General features: G+C 44.3%; 2 protein-coding genes across 2 annotated transcripts; both read left to right on the top strand.

Annotated features, from left to right (window-relative positions):
• Positions 1–5,025: 5,025 nt before the first annotated feature.
• LOC147645265 (uncharacterized) lies at positions 5,026–7,250 on the top strand. The gene has a single exon (XM_086874811.1). The coding sequence runs from the start codon at positions 5,115–5,117 to the stop codon at positions 6,804–6,806; it is 1,692 nt and encodes a 563-aa protein (XP_086730937.1). The 5' UTR covers positions 5,026–5,114; the 3' UTR covers positions 6,807–7,250.
• A 1,690-nt stretch (positions 7,251–8,940) lies between these two features.
• LOC147645266 (uncharacterized) lies at positions 8,941–13,528 on the top strand. Its single transcript, XM_086874784.1, has one exon. The coding sequence runs from the start codon at positions 10,005–10,007 to the stop codon at positions 12,525–12,527; it is 2,523 nt and encodes an 840-aa protein (XP_086730910.1). The 5' UTR covers positions 8,941–10,004; the 3' UTR covers positions 12,528–13,528.
• Positions 13,529–17,557: the final 4,029 nt, after the last annotated feature.

Raw genomic sequence — 17,557 nt, forward strand, 5'->3', positions numbered from 1 at the left:
TTAAAATGTTTCCAAACATACACCTTAAAATCTCACCTCCTCCACAGAGCACCCACTTTGCTTTGTGGGACAACAAAAACTCAATAACGAAACACATTAAGCAAACAGAAAAAACAAAATTGAAAACAAATTTAAATCTCGGACCACGCCGGGCAAATTAAACGGTGATGGTACTTAATGCAAACATAATGGTTTTTTAGTTCAGTCTCTTCCAGTTTAGGATTCTCTTTTAGGAAGGGTGCAGCTCTTAGATCTCCTCTCACGAGGGGCAGAGTTCTTCCATCTCCAGTTTCAGCTCTGGTTCCCATGTGGGTGTAGCTGCTTTAGATGATCTCGGTGAAACACTGGCTCTGGGAGCTCAGTTCCAGTTTCGATCTCCCCGGAGGAGGTGTTGCCCAGGATGGAAAAGGCAGAGCCCCCAGGGGTGGAGCACCGAACAAAGGGGTGGGAGCGAAGCAGGAGTTACTGGGGGAAGGGAAGGTTCGGGGCTGGAAAAGAAGGAGCAAGGCGGGAAACAAGGGATCCCAGACCGCATGGCCAGAGCCATCTTGGGATGGGGGGGGAGGCCGGGACGGAATTTCCCGGACCAGGAACAGGGAATATGGAAAGACAGGAGGTGAAGGAGGACACGGAACAGCGGGCAGATGGCAGCAGACCCGCATCACTCTGGATGTTCTCCATCCCTTGCCTGCCTTCAGAACAGGGATGGGATGGCAGAAAGATACCGGGGTGACGGGGAGTTGGCAGCAGCCCCGAGCCATCTTGGCTTTTTTCACCCTTTGTCCTGCCTTTAGGAACAGAGGAAAGGGGAAGGTACAGGGAGGTATACACCAAAAAAAAAAAAAAAAGGAACTTCACAGAAGACAAAAACAGTCCACCAGAAGAGCCATACCATCCATAATCGTCCACAATGTTAATATAATCGTCCATAATGTAATAAAGAATTGGGTAAATAAAAATTCGGAATAAGAAGTTTAAATAAAGTATGTATAATTATAGCTAAGTGAAAGTATGGAATAAGGAATTCTCCTCCCGGTCGAGGTAGAATTCCTTTTCCAAAAATCACGAATTGCAAAAGAACCCCCCCAGATAACAGGTTTCAGCAGACTCATCAACTCGGAGGAAAGGACAGGACACAGGCCATCATAGAAACAAAAGAACCAGCCTAAAAGTCTACCTCCAGAGAAAGGCAACGCCCGGCCGATTTCGGCCGGAGACCATCAAGCAAGACAAAAGGGACGAGCCCCAGGAAGATGGTCGTTGCCAGAATCGAACACCACACCTGCCAAACCCATACTACAGAAACTCAATCAAGAAAGACAAAGAAGAGACTACTCCTCCGAGATATCCATCGGTGCTAGCCCAGATCTCTCAATCCTGCTGTGATGAAATATGTTAAAATACATACAGACTCACTTTGCATTTGAGGAGACTCTGCCCGGATACTTACTGACTCAATGTTCTAGGCCAGGAAATCCATTCACCAGACAATCAGGGACATTTGGTGAATGGAAACTGGTTGGAATTCTAGCCTGGGGACATAAAATCCTTATAAAAACCCAGGCCAGAGAACCCTCAGACGTGGATTTGGGAACACCTATACCTTGCGTATAGACCCTGTCCACCCAGCGCTGCGCTGTCCATTTATTGTGGTTTTTTTTTCCTCGCTGTTTGTTGCTTTATTAATTTATAATAAATTAATCTTTGTTAATCTTTAATTTGCCGTTGCATTTATAACAGATTGGTGCCGTGACTCGGATCGGAAGAAACTGTGGGAGAATCTCGCTGTCCAGGGGGGTACCCCCGCTGATTTCAGCGGCCTGGGGAGCAGAGACCCTCCGCAGTTCACTCCGATTGCCGAACCAAATTTAGGCTGAGGAAAAACCATAATAAAAAGGGAAACGGATCCAGAGAGCTCGGGAAGGCAGGAGCCTTCGGGAAAGCCGCGGCTTGGTAGCTCATAAAAAGTCATACGTGCACGAAGACGCCCTCGCAGGAAATTGCTGTAAGTACTGTGAGGTTGAGCGGGTGATCGGGCGAGTTTGTGAGAGACGTGACCTGGTCACGAAGCGAGCGTGGACTTCAAGGCCGCGTTTCCATCCTCCCGCGAGGGAATTGGCCGGCCGCGAAGGAAGCGATTCTGTGTGAAAGGGTCTCTCTTTCCTTACTCGTAAAGCCTGAGGCTAAAGGGAGTCTCAGGGGACCGATCAAAGGGGGCTGAGAGAGGAAGGGACGTCCAGTCGAGCTCTGGAACTGGTAAACTCTCTCAGCCAAAAGATTTAGAAAGTCGGAACATCGAGAAAACCCCGGTACAGCTAACCGAGAGGTAAGTATTGGTGCGATCTAGGACTTTCAGACGAAGAAAAAAAGAAAGACGAACACAACGCAGAGCAGGTAAGAATCGTAAGAAAATGGGACAGAGAAAAAGTAGAACGCAGAAACTAGATAACGAGAAAAGCCCATCAGAGGAATCAAAACAAATGCTAGACATCCCACCAGAGAGTCCTTTAGGGTGGATGTTGAGAAATTGGGAAATTTGTCCCGAGAAACGAGGAAAATCTAAGGCAAAAATGATTTATTACTGTGCCGAGATCTGGGGAGGACAGGAATTGAGAAACTGTCTCACTTGGCCAGTATTGGGAACATTTGATAAATGGACGTGCAGGGAATTACTCGCACACGTAGAGAAAAAGGTCTCGTCAGACGGCGAGGAGAAAGAATATGCCAAACTCTGGTTAAATACCAGAGTGCGGCTGTTTCCAGTGAAACAGAAAAACGAACATAAGACAGAGACCTGGGAACCCCTGGATCACTTACCCCCTCCATACCGCGGGCCAGTAGAGCCTCCGGTGATGGACCAAGTAGTACCATCAGCACCCGAGGGTTCCATGGGGCAACTAGCAGAAGCACGCTCCCCTCAACCACCGGGAGTAGTGCCAGAAACCCTCACTACCCCCCCACCTGCAGAAAACCCAGCCACCGCACCCTCTTTGGAGTCGGTGTTGGCGCAAGGATGGGGCTTACCCCCTCCACAAATCCCGGTCCGGCCACCACAGCTGGGACCACCGAAAGTATCAGAAGGAAACCCTCTGAGTCACGTAGCTGCGGCAGACATCCCGCCAGCAATGAGGGGAAACCCTCCCGCAAACTCCAGTTCCCCTCCTGCAAGCAGGACTCGGTGGAAATCAAAAATAGGGAATGGAGAATGGGGAGAGACAGAAAGTGGGCACCGAATGTTCCCTCTCAGGGAAGTGCCAACCACTCCCGGAATAATTGGATTTGTAAATGTGCCCCTTAACTCAGGGGATGTACGAGCATTCAAGAAAGAAATGGGGCGACTGCTAGATGACCCATTTGGGGTGGCCGAAAAGTTAGACGATTTTCTAGAGAGTAGTATTTACACCTACGAAGATCTCATGGCCATCCTGAGATCCCTGTTTAGCCAGGAGGAGAGAGAAATGATTAAGCAGGCGGGCATCAGAGATTGAGAAAGGCGTCACCCGCAGGGAACACCCGGCGACCAAAAGTGGCCGAGTGTGAGCCCGAGTTGGAGTGCCCAGACCGAGGAAGGAAGAAGCAGCATGATAGATTTAAGGAATATCATCGTGCAGGGAATAAGAGAGGCGGTCCCCAGGGGACAGAACATTAGCAAAGTATTTGGGGAATGTCAAGGAAAGGAAGAATCCCCTACCGAATGGTTAGAAAGGTTGCGGAGAAGTCTGCAGATTTACTCCGGGACTGATCCCAGTTCCCCGGTGGGGGAGGTGTAAGAGACGGTCCGAAGATTCCCTCATCTGTCTCACAACCGTCTCAAGGACAGAGACTGAGACCCTGAATATCACAAGGGACTTGGTTTGGGGGTTTGGGCCTAGCTGAGATGGATGTTTGCTCAGTGATTGTTTGCAGGTGGTTGCACAGTACACTGCTCTCGTTCCTGCTGGTGAGCAGAGGCTTGGTAACCTGCGTAACGGGTTTTCCACGACTCATGGCTCTCATTCCTGCTGGTGAGCAGAGGCTTGTGCCTAGTACCCTGTGCAATGGGTTTTCCACAACACCTTGTCCTTGTTCCTGCTGGTGAGCAAAGACTTGCAAGACATGGATCGCTCTGTACCCTACACCTGCTCCCTGCGCAATGGAATTTCATCACAATAATCATCAATCTCCTCTGGTTTTGGCCCTGCGCCCCTCGCTTTGCAAAAGACTATAAAATTATACCCCAAACTTACCTTCCTTTGAGATCTCCCCAACGGACAGAAGACTCTGCGTCGTTGGACGGCTGAGTGGACTTCGACGTTGGTAGCTATAATCCCCTTACTCTCTTTTCCTTATGCTTTGCTTTCTCTTTTCTTTCCCTCTATCGCATATTAGTGCTGATGAGCACTCAATAAACTGTGTTTTCTTGTTTAAGTCCTTGGTTTGCTGATAATCTTTTGTACTCTAAGACCGGCTAAAAGAATCACATCACGAATCCCACCTTGCGGATCGTGACATAAATTGGCGTCACGGACAGGATTCTGAGAGACAGAAGGGGTTGCAGGTTGTTGTGCAGTCTGTATCAGGGGAAGGACGCTTCGCTTCAGCCGCACCTAGCCTGCCACGCTGGTGAGCAGTGTCTAGAAAGCAAGGGAGGCGACTCGAATTTCTCGCAAACTGCACACGCCCAGGTGAAAAGCACCCCTACACTCATTTGAGGGCTCTGTCTTCAGAATTTTACACGGGATCTTTGAGTACAAAAGGTGGGACTTACTGGTTTTTTATATTTTGACTGCTTGGTGTAGCGGAGAGTCTGAATTTTAACATAAAGGTGTGCCTCCCAAGCAGATTTGGTCTCTCCACCCACGGCAGGGGGGAACGCAGCGTTGGCTGCGTCTGATGTAGTGTGAGTTTTACCTCCCTGTAGTGGTTCTGTGTACTGTTATGTGTTTTTGATGAATTTTGACTGCTTGGTGTAGTAAAGAGACAACTTGAATTTTAACATAAAGGGGTTCCTCCCAAGCAGATTTTGTCTCTTCATCGATACAGGGACGCGAAGGGTGACGTGGCAAAGGCTGCGTCTGTGCGTAACTTAAGTCTTACCTCCCTGTAGTGGTACTGAACCCTTCACACACACAAACATGAGTGAACACTCTGAAAACTCTAGTATAAAAGATAAAGCTGCATTCATTGCTTTGTTAGCAAAACACAATGCTAAGCCCTCCCCAGCTGGGGAAGAATGGGCTCAAAATAATTGGTTTAACCTGGAAAATGTAACTGATAGAATTTGCTCCCTGCAACATGAGGCAAAGTTCAAATTTGGCCGTAATAAAACCATAATTTGTTCTGTACTGGGAGCTTGCCTTACGTCGGCTGTAGAGGCTCGCACGAGACGAAGGCAGGAAGAGAATGTAATTATACAATCCCTACAAAATTTAGTTGAAAGTTTGCAAAATGAAATTCATTTCTTACGAACTGCTCTGAGTGAGGAGTGTGCCAAAAATTCACAGTCTACTGATTCCTTTAAGGAGTCGTTGGAAAAAGAAACTCCTCAGATAAATCACATATATCCTCAAGCAGAATTACATTTGGTAAAAAATTGTGGTGAAAACTGTTGCTCCCAAATAAGACCTTTGATTAAAACAGAATATAACTATATCAATGATGAAGATCTTGATCCACATATAACCACTAAAGAAATCCCGTACACTGCTACTGAATTGGCTAAGTTAAAAAAGGAGTATGGGCGTCTCCCTCACGAGTCAGAGACAGAATACGTATTTCGAGTGTCTCTCACAGGGGGAGATCAAATTCGATTATCTGAACAGGAAGCAAGTGGTTATTGGGGACATGGTGTTTTCTTAACAACAGGAGATAACCGCAACCCATGGTCCCTAACACAGCGAGCTGCATATTGGGCAGGGGGACTTAACCCCCTGGAAAGGGGAGATCCTGTAGCTCTAACCGGCTCCCCAGACCAAATTCTAGAAAACATTCATAAGGCAGCTTGTCTACAACTGATTCATGAAAGAAAATTAATTGTTGGTTCTGAATCACCAATGTTGCTACCCGTGAAGGCTGAAATTATGACTCCTTTAATTCGTGGCCTTCCAGAATCGCTTAAACCCACTGCTATCCTTCTCCAGAAAACGATAGCTGCCATAAGCCCAATAGAAAGACTGGACAGGCTTCTGGAAAACCCAAATAACAAAAGTAGATCTGTTGATCCTGGGTTTTCTCCGTACACGAATCCTTCACCACATACAAACTCACAACTCAATTTAGCTGCTGGAAATCACAAAATTTGGACATGGAGTGAAGTTGCAGAAGAGTTACTAAACTATAACAGGAAATATGGTCCTGTAAAAACCCCAGAGGAAAAGCTAGAAAGAACAAAGGGTGTTAGGCACATTGCCCCTCCTAACATGAAAACAGAAAAGGGTGGGCAAATTTCTAGCCAACAGTATTGGTGGAACTTGGGGCTGAAAAAGGGGATACCAAAGGGGTTAATGGATAACCTACCATTTGAAAAATTAAGTAAACTGGTTTCTCGGTGGCAGGAATCCAGCCCCATTGTACCAAGCGCTCCACCTTCCCCTCAGCCTACTCCAGGCAGTGAGCCAACACAACCTTATGCACAATATCTGGGTAGTGGGCCAAAGCAACATCACTCACAGGTTCTGGATAGTGAACAGAAACAATCACAGTTTCTGAGCAGTGGGTCAAAGCAAAATCACTCCCAAGCTCTGGATAGGGAGCAGAAACAACCCCAAAGTTTAGCAATGGAATTGAAACATTTTCAAAAGCAGGGAAACTTGAACCCCCGTCTCTAATTGAAGGTGAGCATAGAGATGGGGGGGGCAATTGGATATATCTTAGACAGCTCACCCGCAATCGACAAACTGGAGATTTATTAATAACAGCAATAGTTGGTCCCAAGCGAACACTGGTCACTTTTGTAATAGACACTGGAGCCCAAATTTCTGCATTAACAAATGCAACTGCCCAAAAATGTGGAATTGTTCCAGTAAAGAAAAGATACTGTGTCCTGAATGCTTTGGGAACTTCAGAAGCTATGAAAATAGCTTTTGTAAAAATTTTATTACCTGGAGAGGAAGAACAATTAACTATCAAAGTAGTGCTTGGAGATATCCCAAATGATTTGTTAGGCATGGATGTTCTGGCTGGAAGGCAGTGGGAAGATCAGGACGGCCTATTGTGGTCTTTTGGCACATCACGTCTTAACATTAACTTGCTCCAAATGGCACCTTCCCTGCCACACAGTAAAATCACTAACGTTAAACAATATCCTCTCCCTTCTGGTGCCAAGGAAGGCATCAAAACTGTAATTCAGGATTTACGAGATCAAGGGGTAATAGTTAACACTCATTCCCCTTTTAACTCTCCAGTGTGGCCAGTGCGGAAACCTAATGGAAAATGGAGACTTACCATTGACTTTCGCAGGCTAAATGCCAACACAGATCCCCTCACTGCAGCGGTTCCAAATTTAGCTGAATTAATAATATCAATTCAAGAAAAAGCTCACCCATTCATGGCAAATATAGATGTCAAAGACATGTTCTTTATGATACCTATACAGCCAGAGGACATGGACCGTTTTGCTTTTACTTGGGATGGTCAGCAATACACCTTCACCAGATTACCACAAGGGTACAAACACTCTCCCACCTTAGCACACCATGCTTTGGCACAAGAATTAGAAAAAATATCCAAACCTGAGGATATAGCTGTTTATCAATACATTGATGACATTCTTGTGGGGGGAGAGGAAAAGGAAGTAGTGAGGGAGGTTCAGCAAAAAATAATATCTCACCTAGAAAGCCTTGACCTACAAATCCCCTCAGAAAAAATTCAGAAACCATCACAAGAAGTGAAGTTTTTGGGAATCTGGTGGAAGGGGGGTATGACATGTATCCCACCTGATACCCTAACCACTCTAGATCAGATTAAAATGCCTGAATCCAAGAAAGAACTTCAACAAGCTTTAGGCTTGTTAGTGTTTTGGAGAAAACACATCCCAGATTTTTCAATAATTGCCAGACCCCTTTATGATTTGTTAAGAAAAGGGGTGAAATGGGAATGGACCCCTTCCCAAGAAGAGGCATTGCAATTGTTAATCTTTGAAGCAATAGCCTATCAAGCACTGGGTCCCATACATCCCACAGATCCTTTCCAAGTAGAATGGGGGTTTGCTGCTTCAGCACTGTCAGTTCACATATGGCAACAGGGTCCAGAAGGCCCTACAAGACCTGTTGGGTTTTTCTCCCGTGGCTTTAAAGATGCTGAGAAGAGATACACCACTTGGGAAAAGGGACTGTTTGTGGTCAGCATAGCTCTCATAGAAGTGGAGAAAATTACACGACAACAACCCATAGTGCTGAGAGGCCCTTTTAAAGTTATAAAAACAGTTACTACTGGGACTCCCCCCCCTGACGGGGTGGCACAGAGGGCTTCAGTAAGAAAATGGTATGCCCAGATCGAACATTACTGTAACATCTTTTCAATAACTGAAGGAGCGATAAAAAGTCTGGCCATACAAGAAACCGAGAGCTTGGCTGATGGCCACGAAAACCCTGTTTCTGTAATTAAGGTAGCCCCTCCTTTCTCCCCCGAAAAATCAACAAACTCTTGGTTCACTGATGCTTCTGCCAAGCGAGAAGGGAAGGTATGGAAGTACCGGGCAGTAGCTCTCCACACTTCCTCAGGTGAACAAATAGTTACTGAAGGAGAAGGCAGTGCTCAAGTGGGTGAATTAATAGCTGTTTGGAGCGTTTTCAAACGAGAGGCACAGAATGCCTCTGTAGTTTATATTTACACTGACTCCTATGCTGTGTTTAAGGGATGCACAGAGTGGCTCTCTTTTTGGCAACAAAATGATTGGGAAGTAAATAGGATTCCAGTATGGCAGAAGGAAAAATGGCAAGAAATTTTAAATTTTGCAACCCAAGGAAATTTTGCTGTAGGTTGGGTGGCTTCACATCAAACAAATGGAGATTTAGCTGGTAACCTGAACAATGCAGTTGATGAACTGGCAAGAATAAGTCCTCTAAAGGAGGAACTTGTTACAGATGACTGGGATCACTTATTAGAGTGGCTGCATGTAAAAAGACAACACACAGGTGTAAAGGATCTGTATAAAGAAGCTTTTGCTCGAGGGTGGCCCGTTACCAGAGAAATGTGCAAAACATGTATATCAGCCTGTGAGCAATGCCGCAAGCGGCTGGAAAGACACCCTCTGAAAGATGACCCTTTGCATTTAAGAACAGGCAAAGGACTTTGGGATGCATGGCAAGTCGATTATATTGGCCCTTTCAAACAGTCAAGAGGTAAACACTTTGTGCTGGTAGGGGTAGAAATTGTGTCCGGGTTAGTTCAGGCTGATGCTTTTAACAGAGCCACTGGTGACAACACTGTTAAGGCTTTGCAGGGATGGTTTGGAACTTTTCCAAAACCACAAGAGATTCAATCTGATAATGGTTCTCACTTCACTGCTAAAGTTGTGCAAGATTGGGCAAAGGATGAGGGAATTAAATGGACCTTTCACACCCCTTACTACCCTCAAGCTAACGGGATTGTAGAAAGAACCAATGGTCTCCTTAAGCGACTCCTGAAACCACATGAAGGGAATTGGGATGTCCGATTGTGGAAAGCTGTCAAAACTATAAATGATAGATGGGGGGTGAATGGGTGTCCCAAAATCACTGCCTTTTGCCCAAAAGCTCCTAACATCATCCCTGCACCATGGGGGCCAAACGATTCTAAGAATCCAGCGCACTACCCTGGTCAGCCGGTTTTGGTGGACCTCCCCACAGTAGGGGAAGTGCCACTGATACTGAAAGTTCCCTTGAACAAGTATGCGTGGGTAGCATCTGATGCCCTGGGGAAGGAGCATCGGATAAACACACGCTGGATAATTCCTTCATTTTAATCTCCTGCCCCAATGTGGCAGAATCTGTTGTTTCTTTTACTTTCACAGAAGAACTCCGAGGGACATGAAAATTGAATAAGCCATGATAACACTACTAATCCTTCTTTTCATCCTGCCGCAATATCATGGCCAAAACTCGACTGAGTGGCCATGGTCCGAAGCAGTCACCAGCAACTATGCCATAGGACATCACCCTGGAGACCATCAGCGAAATCTAGCAATTGTAGTACTGCATAACTCTGAAATGTACCGCCCGGGTGACTGGGAGTGGGATCAAAAGGATTGGGTTAGAATACTAACAGGAGCAATTGGGGAGGAAATTAAGATAGGATGTAGGAAAATAGAAAAATCTCGTTATGAAAAAGCCTCCACCATTACAATTGCCGGAAACCTTCTTGAACCGAATTTAACAAGCAGTTTGCACCCTAATATTTCAGCAGAACTTTGTTCCACAGAAGATTGGAAATGCGACAAATATGATCCCCTCATATTGTGTTGCCGTCAGAAGAACATTGGAAACTACACACTAGATCCGAGCACCAACAATGTCGAAAGCACGAAGCTCTGTAGAAGTGAACCCACTGACTGCTGGTACAATTTTACCTTAACCAGACCAGTTTACGTGACCTGCACTTGGCAAACAGGATTTACAGGTTTAATTCACAGATTTAAAATAAATGCTGTAACAAGGCCTATATTAAGTGTGATAATCACATACCATGGTGTAAATACCCCTTTTGTGCTGAATGGTAAAACTAACGTTTTCCCTTCTTTTCTGTTAACTCAAGGTGATGATGTTTCAATACGCTGCAGACTGAGTACCGGATCCCATACTGAGCCTGTACACAGTCAAGTTGCCGGATCTCGTGGCCAGGTTATATCTTGTGAAACTCGGAATCAAGATTGTTGGCTGAATTTAACGGCTGTACAATTGTCCTCCAAAGTCGTGTGTGGTAAAAACAATACCAAATATTGGGGAGAGCTTAATGTTCAGGTTGTACTACCTACCACACAACCACCAATTAGATTGACTCCAAAAATTTCTGAAATTGGACCCTATGTAATCAGGAAAACTGGCCAACAACAAATGCTATTTAATCCAGCATGGTCTATCAAACAAGTTAAATTACTAATGCAAAACAATGTCTCAGAGATTCAGCCAGCTTGTTCACCTTTTTTGCAAACTTCCTTTGAGGGGTGGACAACCTGGTTGCGAAAGCGAAATTCTTTTCACAAACGGATGACAAGAGATATAACCGGTGTCGTGGGATCAGGACTAGGAATTTTGAATAGTATTGATTCAGAAGTATTGATGAATAAATTGGCTGTTGCAACTAAAGATTTGACCAAAATACAACAACCACTGAGGTCATCTTTAACTGCTTTGGGAACCCAACAGTGGTTGCTATCAAACATATTACCAAATTGGGAAAGGGTAAATGTAGATGATCACAAATTAATAATTGATGCACTCAGTGCTACCCAAAACAATGTTTCTCTGGCTCTTAGCTGTATTCAAGCCCAGTTGTGGATGCAGTCAGTTGCTGCATCAATTATCAGAGAGGGTGAAGAAGGCACCTTTCCCACTGAGATTCGGAAAATAGTCTGGGACAATGCCAATGATTTTGAAAAGGAATTTCAATCTTGGTGGAATTTGGTAAATTTTACCTACGATCCCATCACAAACACAGCCACAGCTTTTGTGTTGACAATACGTAATGCTTCAGTACATTCAGTCTTTCCTATCATTGCATTGGGGCTGAATCATGACGGAGCTGTTCTCTATCCTTTAGAGCATAGGGAATGGGCCCGTCAGATTGGTGGGAAATGGCAAACTGTTGGTTTGGAAAATTGTATTGTCCGGGAACAACAAGGGTTTATCTGTGAAAGTAATGCAATCAAAGCTCAAGACATTTGTTTAGACACAGAACAGAATATCTGTCATTTTGAAATCCATCCTAATGACACTTCTGAAACAGTGCTTGTGTATGTAGGCAATGGATGTGTATGCTTGAGAACTGCTTGTGATAGTATGCTTGTAGAAAACATAGTAGTGGATACTAAGAATCATTCAAATTTTTGTGTATGCAATTTTACTGAGAATATAGGTTGTGACTTTTCTTATTTAGCTCCAGTTACTTCATATTATCTTTTGCAGTATAATTACACTTTGATTCATCGTTTAGTGCCTGCTCCGATTGGAATGAACTTTACTCTGGTAAGGCAATTGTTGCTTCACCAGGATTTAATCGAAATTTTGGAAAAGATCAAAAAGGATGGACAAAAGACCTTAGTTACGGTTCACCACAATGTGAAAGGAATACATCGTGTTCTGGAAAGAGTAAGGAAAGGTGCTGAACACAAGTGGTGGGACACTCTTTTTGGGTGGTCACCAACTGCTACAGGTGTTTTGAACAAATTGTGTCATCCCATCATCGTCCTCTTGGTTTTAGTTTTACTTGGTTTTGTTCTATCAGCAATTTTGTACATCCTGAATTGGAGAATGATGAAGCGGTTGACACAATTGACTTCCATAATGGATGCACACAATATGATTGGTACTTTACATGTTGCTGATACCCCTAAGGTTATCGATACTCGATGAATTATGCAGGCACTACAATAAATAATTTGACATTGTGACTAGGAGGTTAATCATTTTATCATGGTGTATTTTAGAATATAATTTATTGTTTGTTTTAAGATAAGAAACCAATATGTAAGTCTTAGTTGAAATTATATATATGGAATAGTTTTTCTTTGAAATCAGCATATTGATTTACTTATTGTTTTTGTTTTCTCTTTTTCCTTTTTCTGTCCCTTATCTTTTCCCTACTACCTGTCTCTGTTTTTTCCGGGATATACTACCAACTGTAACGAGTCCTGAAGACTTCAGAGAAGAATTCTGCAGCAGCACTACAACATCGTGCAGAAAGACCTCGACGATTGTGAGCCACGGGGTGGTGTAAGAGACGGTCCGAAGATTCCCTCATCTGTCTCACAACCGTCTCAAGGACAGAGACTGAGACCCTGAATATCACAAGGGACTTGGTTTGGGGGTTTGGGCCTAGCTGAGATGGATGTTTGCTCAGTGATTGTTTGCAGGTGGTTGCACGGTACACTGCTCTCGTTCCTGCTGGTGAGCAGAGGCTTGGTAACCTGCGTAACGGGTTTTCCACGACTCATGGCTCTCATTCCTGCTGGTGAGCAGAGGCTTGTGCCTGGTACCCGGTGCAATGGGTTTTCCACAACACCTTGTCCTTGTTCCTGCTGGTGAGCAAAGACTTGCAAGACATGGATCGCTCTGTACCCTACACCTGCTCCCTGCGCAATGGAATTTCATCACAATGATCATCAATCTCCTCTGGTTTTGGCCCTGCGCCCCTCGCTTTGCAAAAGACTATAAAATTATACCCCAAACTTACCTTCCTTTGAGATCTCCCCAACGGACAGAAGACTCTGCGTCGTTGGACGGCTGAGTGGACTTCGACGTTGGTAGCTATAATCCCCTTACTCTCTTTTCCTTATGCTTTGCTTTCTCTTTTCTTTCCCTCTATCGCATATTAGTGCTGATGAGCACTCAATAAACTGTGTTTTCTTGTTTAAGTCCTTGGTTTGCTGATAATCTTTTGTACTCTAAGACCGGCTAAAAGAACCACATCACGAATCCCACCTTGCGGATCGTGACAGGGAGGTCCTGCTTAAAACGCAGTTTGTGGCTAAATCATGGGAGGACATTAGGAAGAAACTTGAGAAAATTGATGGATGGCAGGAGAAGAGTCTCCAAGAGCTTCTAAGGGAAGCTCAAAAGGTTTATATGAGGAGAGAAGACGAAAAACAGAAACTTCAAGCCAAAATATTAGTGGCTGCAGTAAAAGAAGTTCAAAAACAAGAACAGAAACAGGGTAAACCGATACCTAAAAAACAAAAGGGATCTCAGAAGGAGGAAACTCCTCCTCGAAAGGATCCTCCAGAGTGTTTCTACTGTAAGAAAGTAGGACACATAAAAAGGGATTGCAGGAAACGGATGAAAGATGAACAAATATTTAAAGAAGATTAGGGAAGTCTTGGGCTCTTTCAAATGGGGACAGTAACAGCAAAAGAGCCCTTGATAAAATTGAAGGTAGGTCCCCACCGCCAGGAAATGAGCTTCCTGGTTGATACCGGGGCTGAGAGAAGCACCCTGCAGAAGTTACCTATAGGGTGTGAAACGAGTAAAGAAAAAGTAATTGTAATTGGCGCAAAGGGAGATCCATTTAAAGTCTCAGTAATCAAGGAGGTGGAAATCGAGTCGGAAAATAAGATATGTTTAGGGAATTTGTTGCTTGTGGAAGAAGCAGACTACAATCTATTAGGAAGAGATATGATCATAGCTTTAGGAATAAATATCGTTGTGAAAGATTCAGAGTTAGTAGTAAAGGTGTTACATTTGACTTCAAAAGATGAAAAAGAAATCGACCCCCGAGTATGGCACTCAAAAGGGGAAGTGGGAAAATTAGATATTGCTCCCATCAAAATTGAAATTGAAAATCCAGAGAATCCGATAAGGATGCGACAATACCCCATCCCAGCCGAAGGGAGGAAGGGTTTGAAATTAATAATTGACGAGCTGCTCAAAGGAGGCACGCTCGAGCCCTGCATGTCCCCACATAACACCCCCATCCTGGCAGTAAAGAAAGCCGATGGGAACTTCCAATTGGTTCAGGACTTGAGAGCTGTAAATGCTAGAACCCGAACCAGGTTTCCGGTGGTAGCAAATCCTTACACTCTACTAAACAGACTCTCACCAGAGGATGTATAGTATAGTGTAATTGATTTAAAAGATGCATTCTGGACATGTCCTTTAGATGAAGGGAGTAGGATTTTTTTCGCTTTCCAGTGGGAGGACCCAGATACCAATCGAAATCAGCAATTGCGGTGGACAGTCCTTCCACAAGGATTCGTCGAATCTCCGAACTTGTTCGGACAAGCCTTAGAACAACTACTCACTCAATTCACTCCAGAGGAAGGGACAAAACTACTACAATATGTAGACAATTTGCTAATCGCCGGAATCACGGAGGAGCAGGTGAAGAAATGTACCATTTCCCTGCTGAATTTTCTGGGACAAAAAGAGTTGAAAGTATCTAAATCCAAGCTGCAATTCACAGAGCCCGAAGTAAAATATCTTGGACATTGGATATCACAAGGGAAAAAGAAATTAGATCCTGAGAGGGTGGTGGGAATTCTTGAACTTCCTGCCCCACAAACCAAGAGACAAATTAGGCAATTTTTAGGGCTCATGGGATATTGCAGACAGTGGATTGAAGGATACAGTGAAAAGGTGAAATTTCTGTATGAAAGGCTAAATACAGATCGATTAAAATGGACAGGGCAAGACGAAATTAAGTTTCAGGAACTAAAGAATGCCCTCGTCACTGCTCCAGTTCTAACATTACCAGACATCAGTAAAGAGTTTCAACTGTTTGTCGATATAAGTGGACAAACAGCACAGGGAGTTTTGACCCAGGAATGGGCAGAAAAGAAGAAACCCATAGGGTTTTTGTCCAAAATCCTAGATCCAGTCAGTCGGGGCTGGCCTACGTGTCTGCAAGCAATTGTGGCAGTAGCACTGTTGGTTGGGGAAGCCAAAAAGGTAACGTTTGGAGCTCCCCTGATAGTTTATACTCCACATGATGTAAGAAACATCTTACAACAAAAAGCAGAGAAATGGTTGACCGATTCAAGGCTTCTGAAATATGAAGCCATGTTAATCAGCTCGCCAGGACTGGAATTAAGGACAACCTCTGCACAAAACCCTGCGCAATTTTTGTATGGGGAACCAACGGGAAAGCTACTACACAATTGTATTGAGGCAGTGGAATTACAGACTAAAGTAAGACCCGATCTGGAGGATCAGGAATTGGAAGGAGGAGAAAAATGGTTTATCGATGGTTCCTCAAGAATGATAGAGGGAAAACGTAAATCAGGATATGCCATCATAAACGGTATAACAGGACAGACTGTAGAATCGAGTCCCCTAAAAGCAAATTGGTCAGCACAAGCTTGTGAACTCTTTGCTCTCCTAAAAGCCCTCAAAGGCTTGAAGGGAAAAAGGGGAACCATCTATACCGATTCAAGGTATGCATTTGGGATAGTGCATACCTTCGGGAAAATTTGGGAAGAAAGGGGTCTGATCAACACTAAAGGAAAAGGATTGGTACATGAGGAAATAATTAGACAAATTTTAGAAGCGGTCAGGGAGCCACTGGAGGTATCTGTGGTTCATGTAAAAGGACACCAGACCGGACAACAATTCCATACAAGGGGAAACAATTTAGCGGATAAAGAGGCGAAAAGAGCGGCATTGTTGACCGTAAGTATTTCTGAGCTAGTCCCAAGGGAACCTCCAGAGGTTTCAGTGCTTCCTTCGGAAAAGGAGCAGGAAGACTTCAAAAAGGTAGGGGGACATTTCAAAGAGGGTAAATGGTGGTTACCTGACGGGAGGGAGTTGGTCCCGAAGGGGATAGCAAAAGGAATACTCAAAAGACTACATGCACAAACCCATTGGGGAACCAGGGCATTGGCTGAACAATTTTTAAAATTCTTCGGGTGTAAAGGAATCTTCGAGCTCGCAAAACAAGAGGTACAGGGATGTGTGATATGCCAAAAGGTAAACAGAGCGAATTTTCGGCAAACCAATTGGGGAGGTCGGCCAATCTCATATCGACCATTTGAAAGAATCCAAGTGGATTTCACAGAATTACCGAGAATTGGCAGAAATAAATATTTGTTAGTTATAGTAGATAAATTGACACATTGGGTAGAGGCCTTTCCCAGAGCTAAGGCTACGGCCCAAACAGTGTCTAAAATTCTACTGGAAGAAATAATTCCTAGATATGGTATTGTAGACCATATTGATTCGGACCAGGGCACACATTTCACCTCAAAAATTATCAAACAGTTGTCCGATGCATTAGGGATCAGATGGCAATATCATACTCCTTGGCACCCTCAGAGCTCGGGGCAAGTGGAAAGGATGAATCAGACGTTAAAATCACAAATATCCAAATTGACAATTGAAACAAAAATGTCCTGGGTCAAATGTCTCCCCTTGGCATTGCTGAATATAAGAACCATGCCGAACTCAGAAACAGGACTGTCCCCCTTTGAAATGTTGTATGGAATGCCATACAAGCATGGTATGCCGGTTGAACATCCTCAAACAGAGGATGTGCAACTCCAACCTTATCTCATTTCTATAAATAAAAACTTACAGGAGTTAAGGAGAAGAGGATTGATTCCTCAGAGCAGCACGTTGGGATTTCCGATCCACCAAATTCAACCAGGGGACAAAGTACTGATCAAAGGGTGGAAAGAGCAACCCCTCAGTCCTCACTGGGAAGGACCATTCCTCGTCCTCCTGACTACAGACACCGCGGTTCGTACGGCTGAAAAGGGCTGGACACACTCTTCCCGAGTGAAGAAAGTTTCGGTTCGCGACTCCCCCGAGTGGAAAATTGTAACCCCTCCGGGAGAATTGAAAATCAGGCTTCAGCGGAACAGCAAATGAGCAGCGAAGACAGGATAAGTTGCACCAATTTTGAATGTTATTGTTTTCCTTTTGTACATTTTAAGTGTGCATATTGTAAACAA

Source organism: Cyanistes caeruleus, unplaced genomic scaffold (genome assembly GCF_971803275.1).
Source record: "Cyanistes caeruleus unplaced genomic scaffold, bCyaCae1.hap1.1 HAP1_SUPER_30, whole genome shotgun sequence".
Classification (NCBI taxonomy): Eukaryota; Metazoa; Chordata; class Aves; order Passeriformes; family Paridae; genus Cyanistes; species Cyanistes caeruleus.

Coding starts and splice junctions, on each gene's coding strand:
- LOC147645265 (XM_086874811.1), top strand. CDS start 5,115: ATGAGTGAACACTCTGAAAACTCTAGTATAAAAGATAAAGCTGCATTC.
- LOC147645266 (XM_086874784.1), top strand. CDS start 10,005: ATGATAACACTACTAATCCTTCTTTTCATCCTGCCGCAATATCATGGC.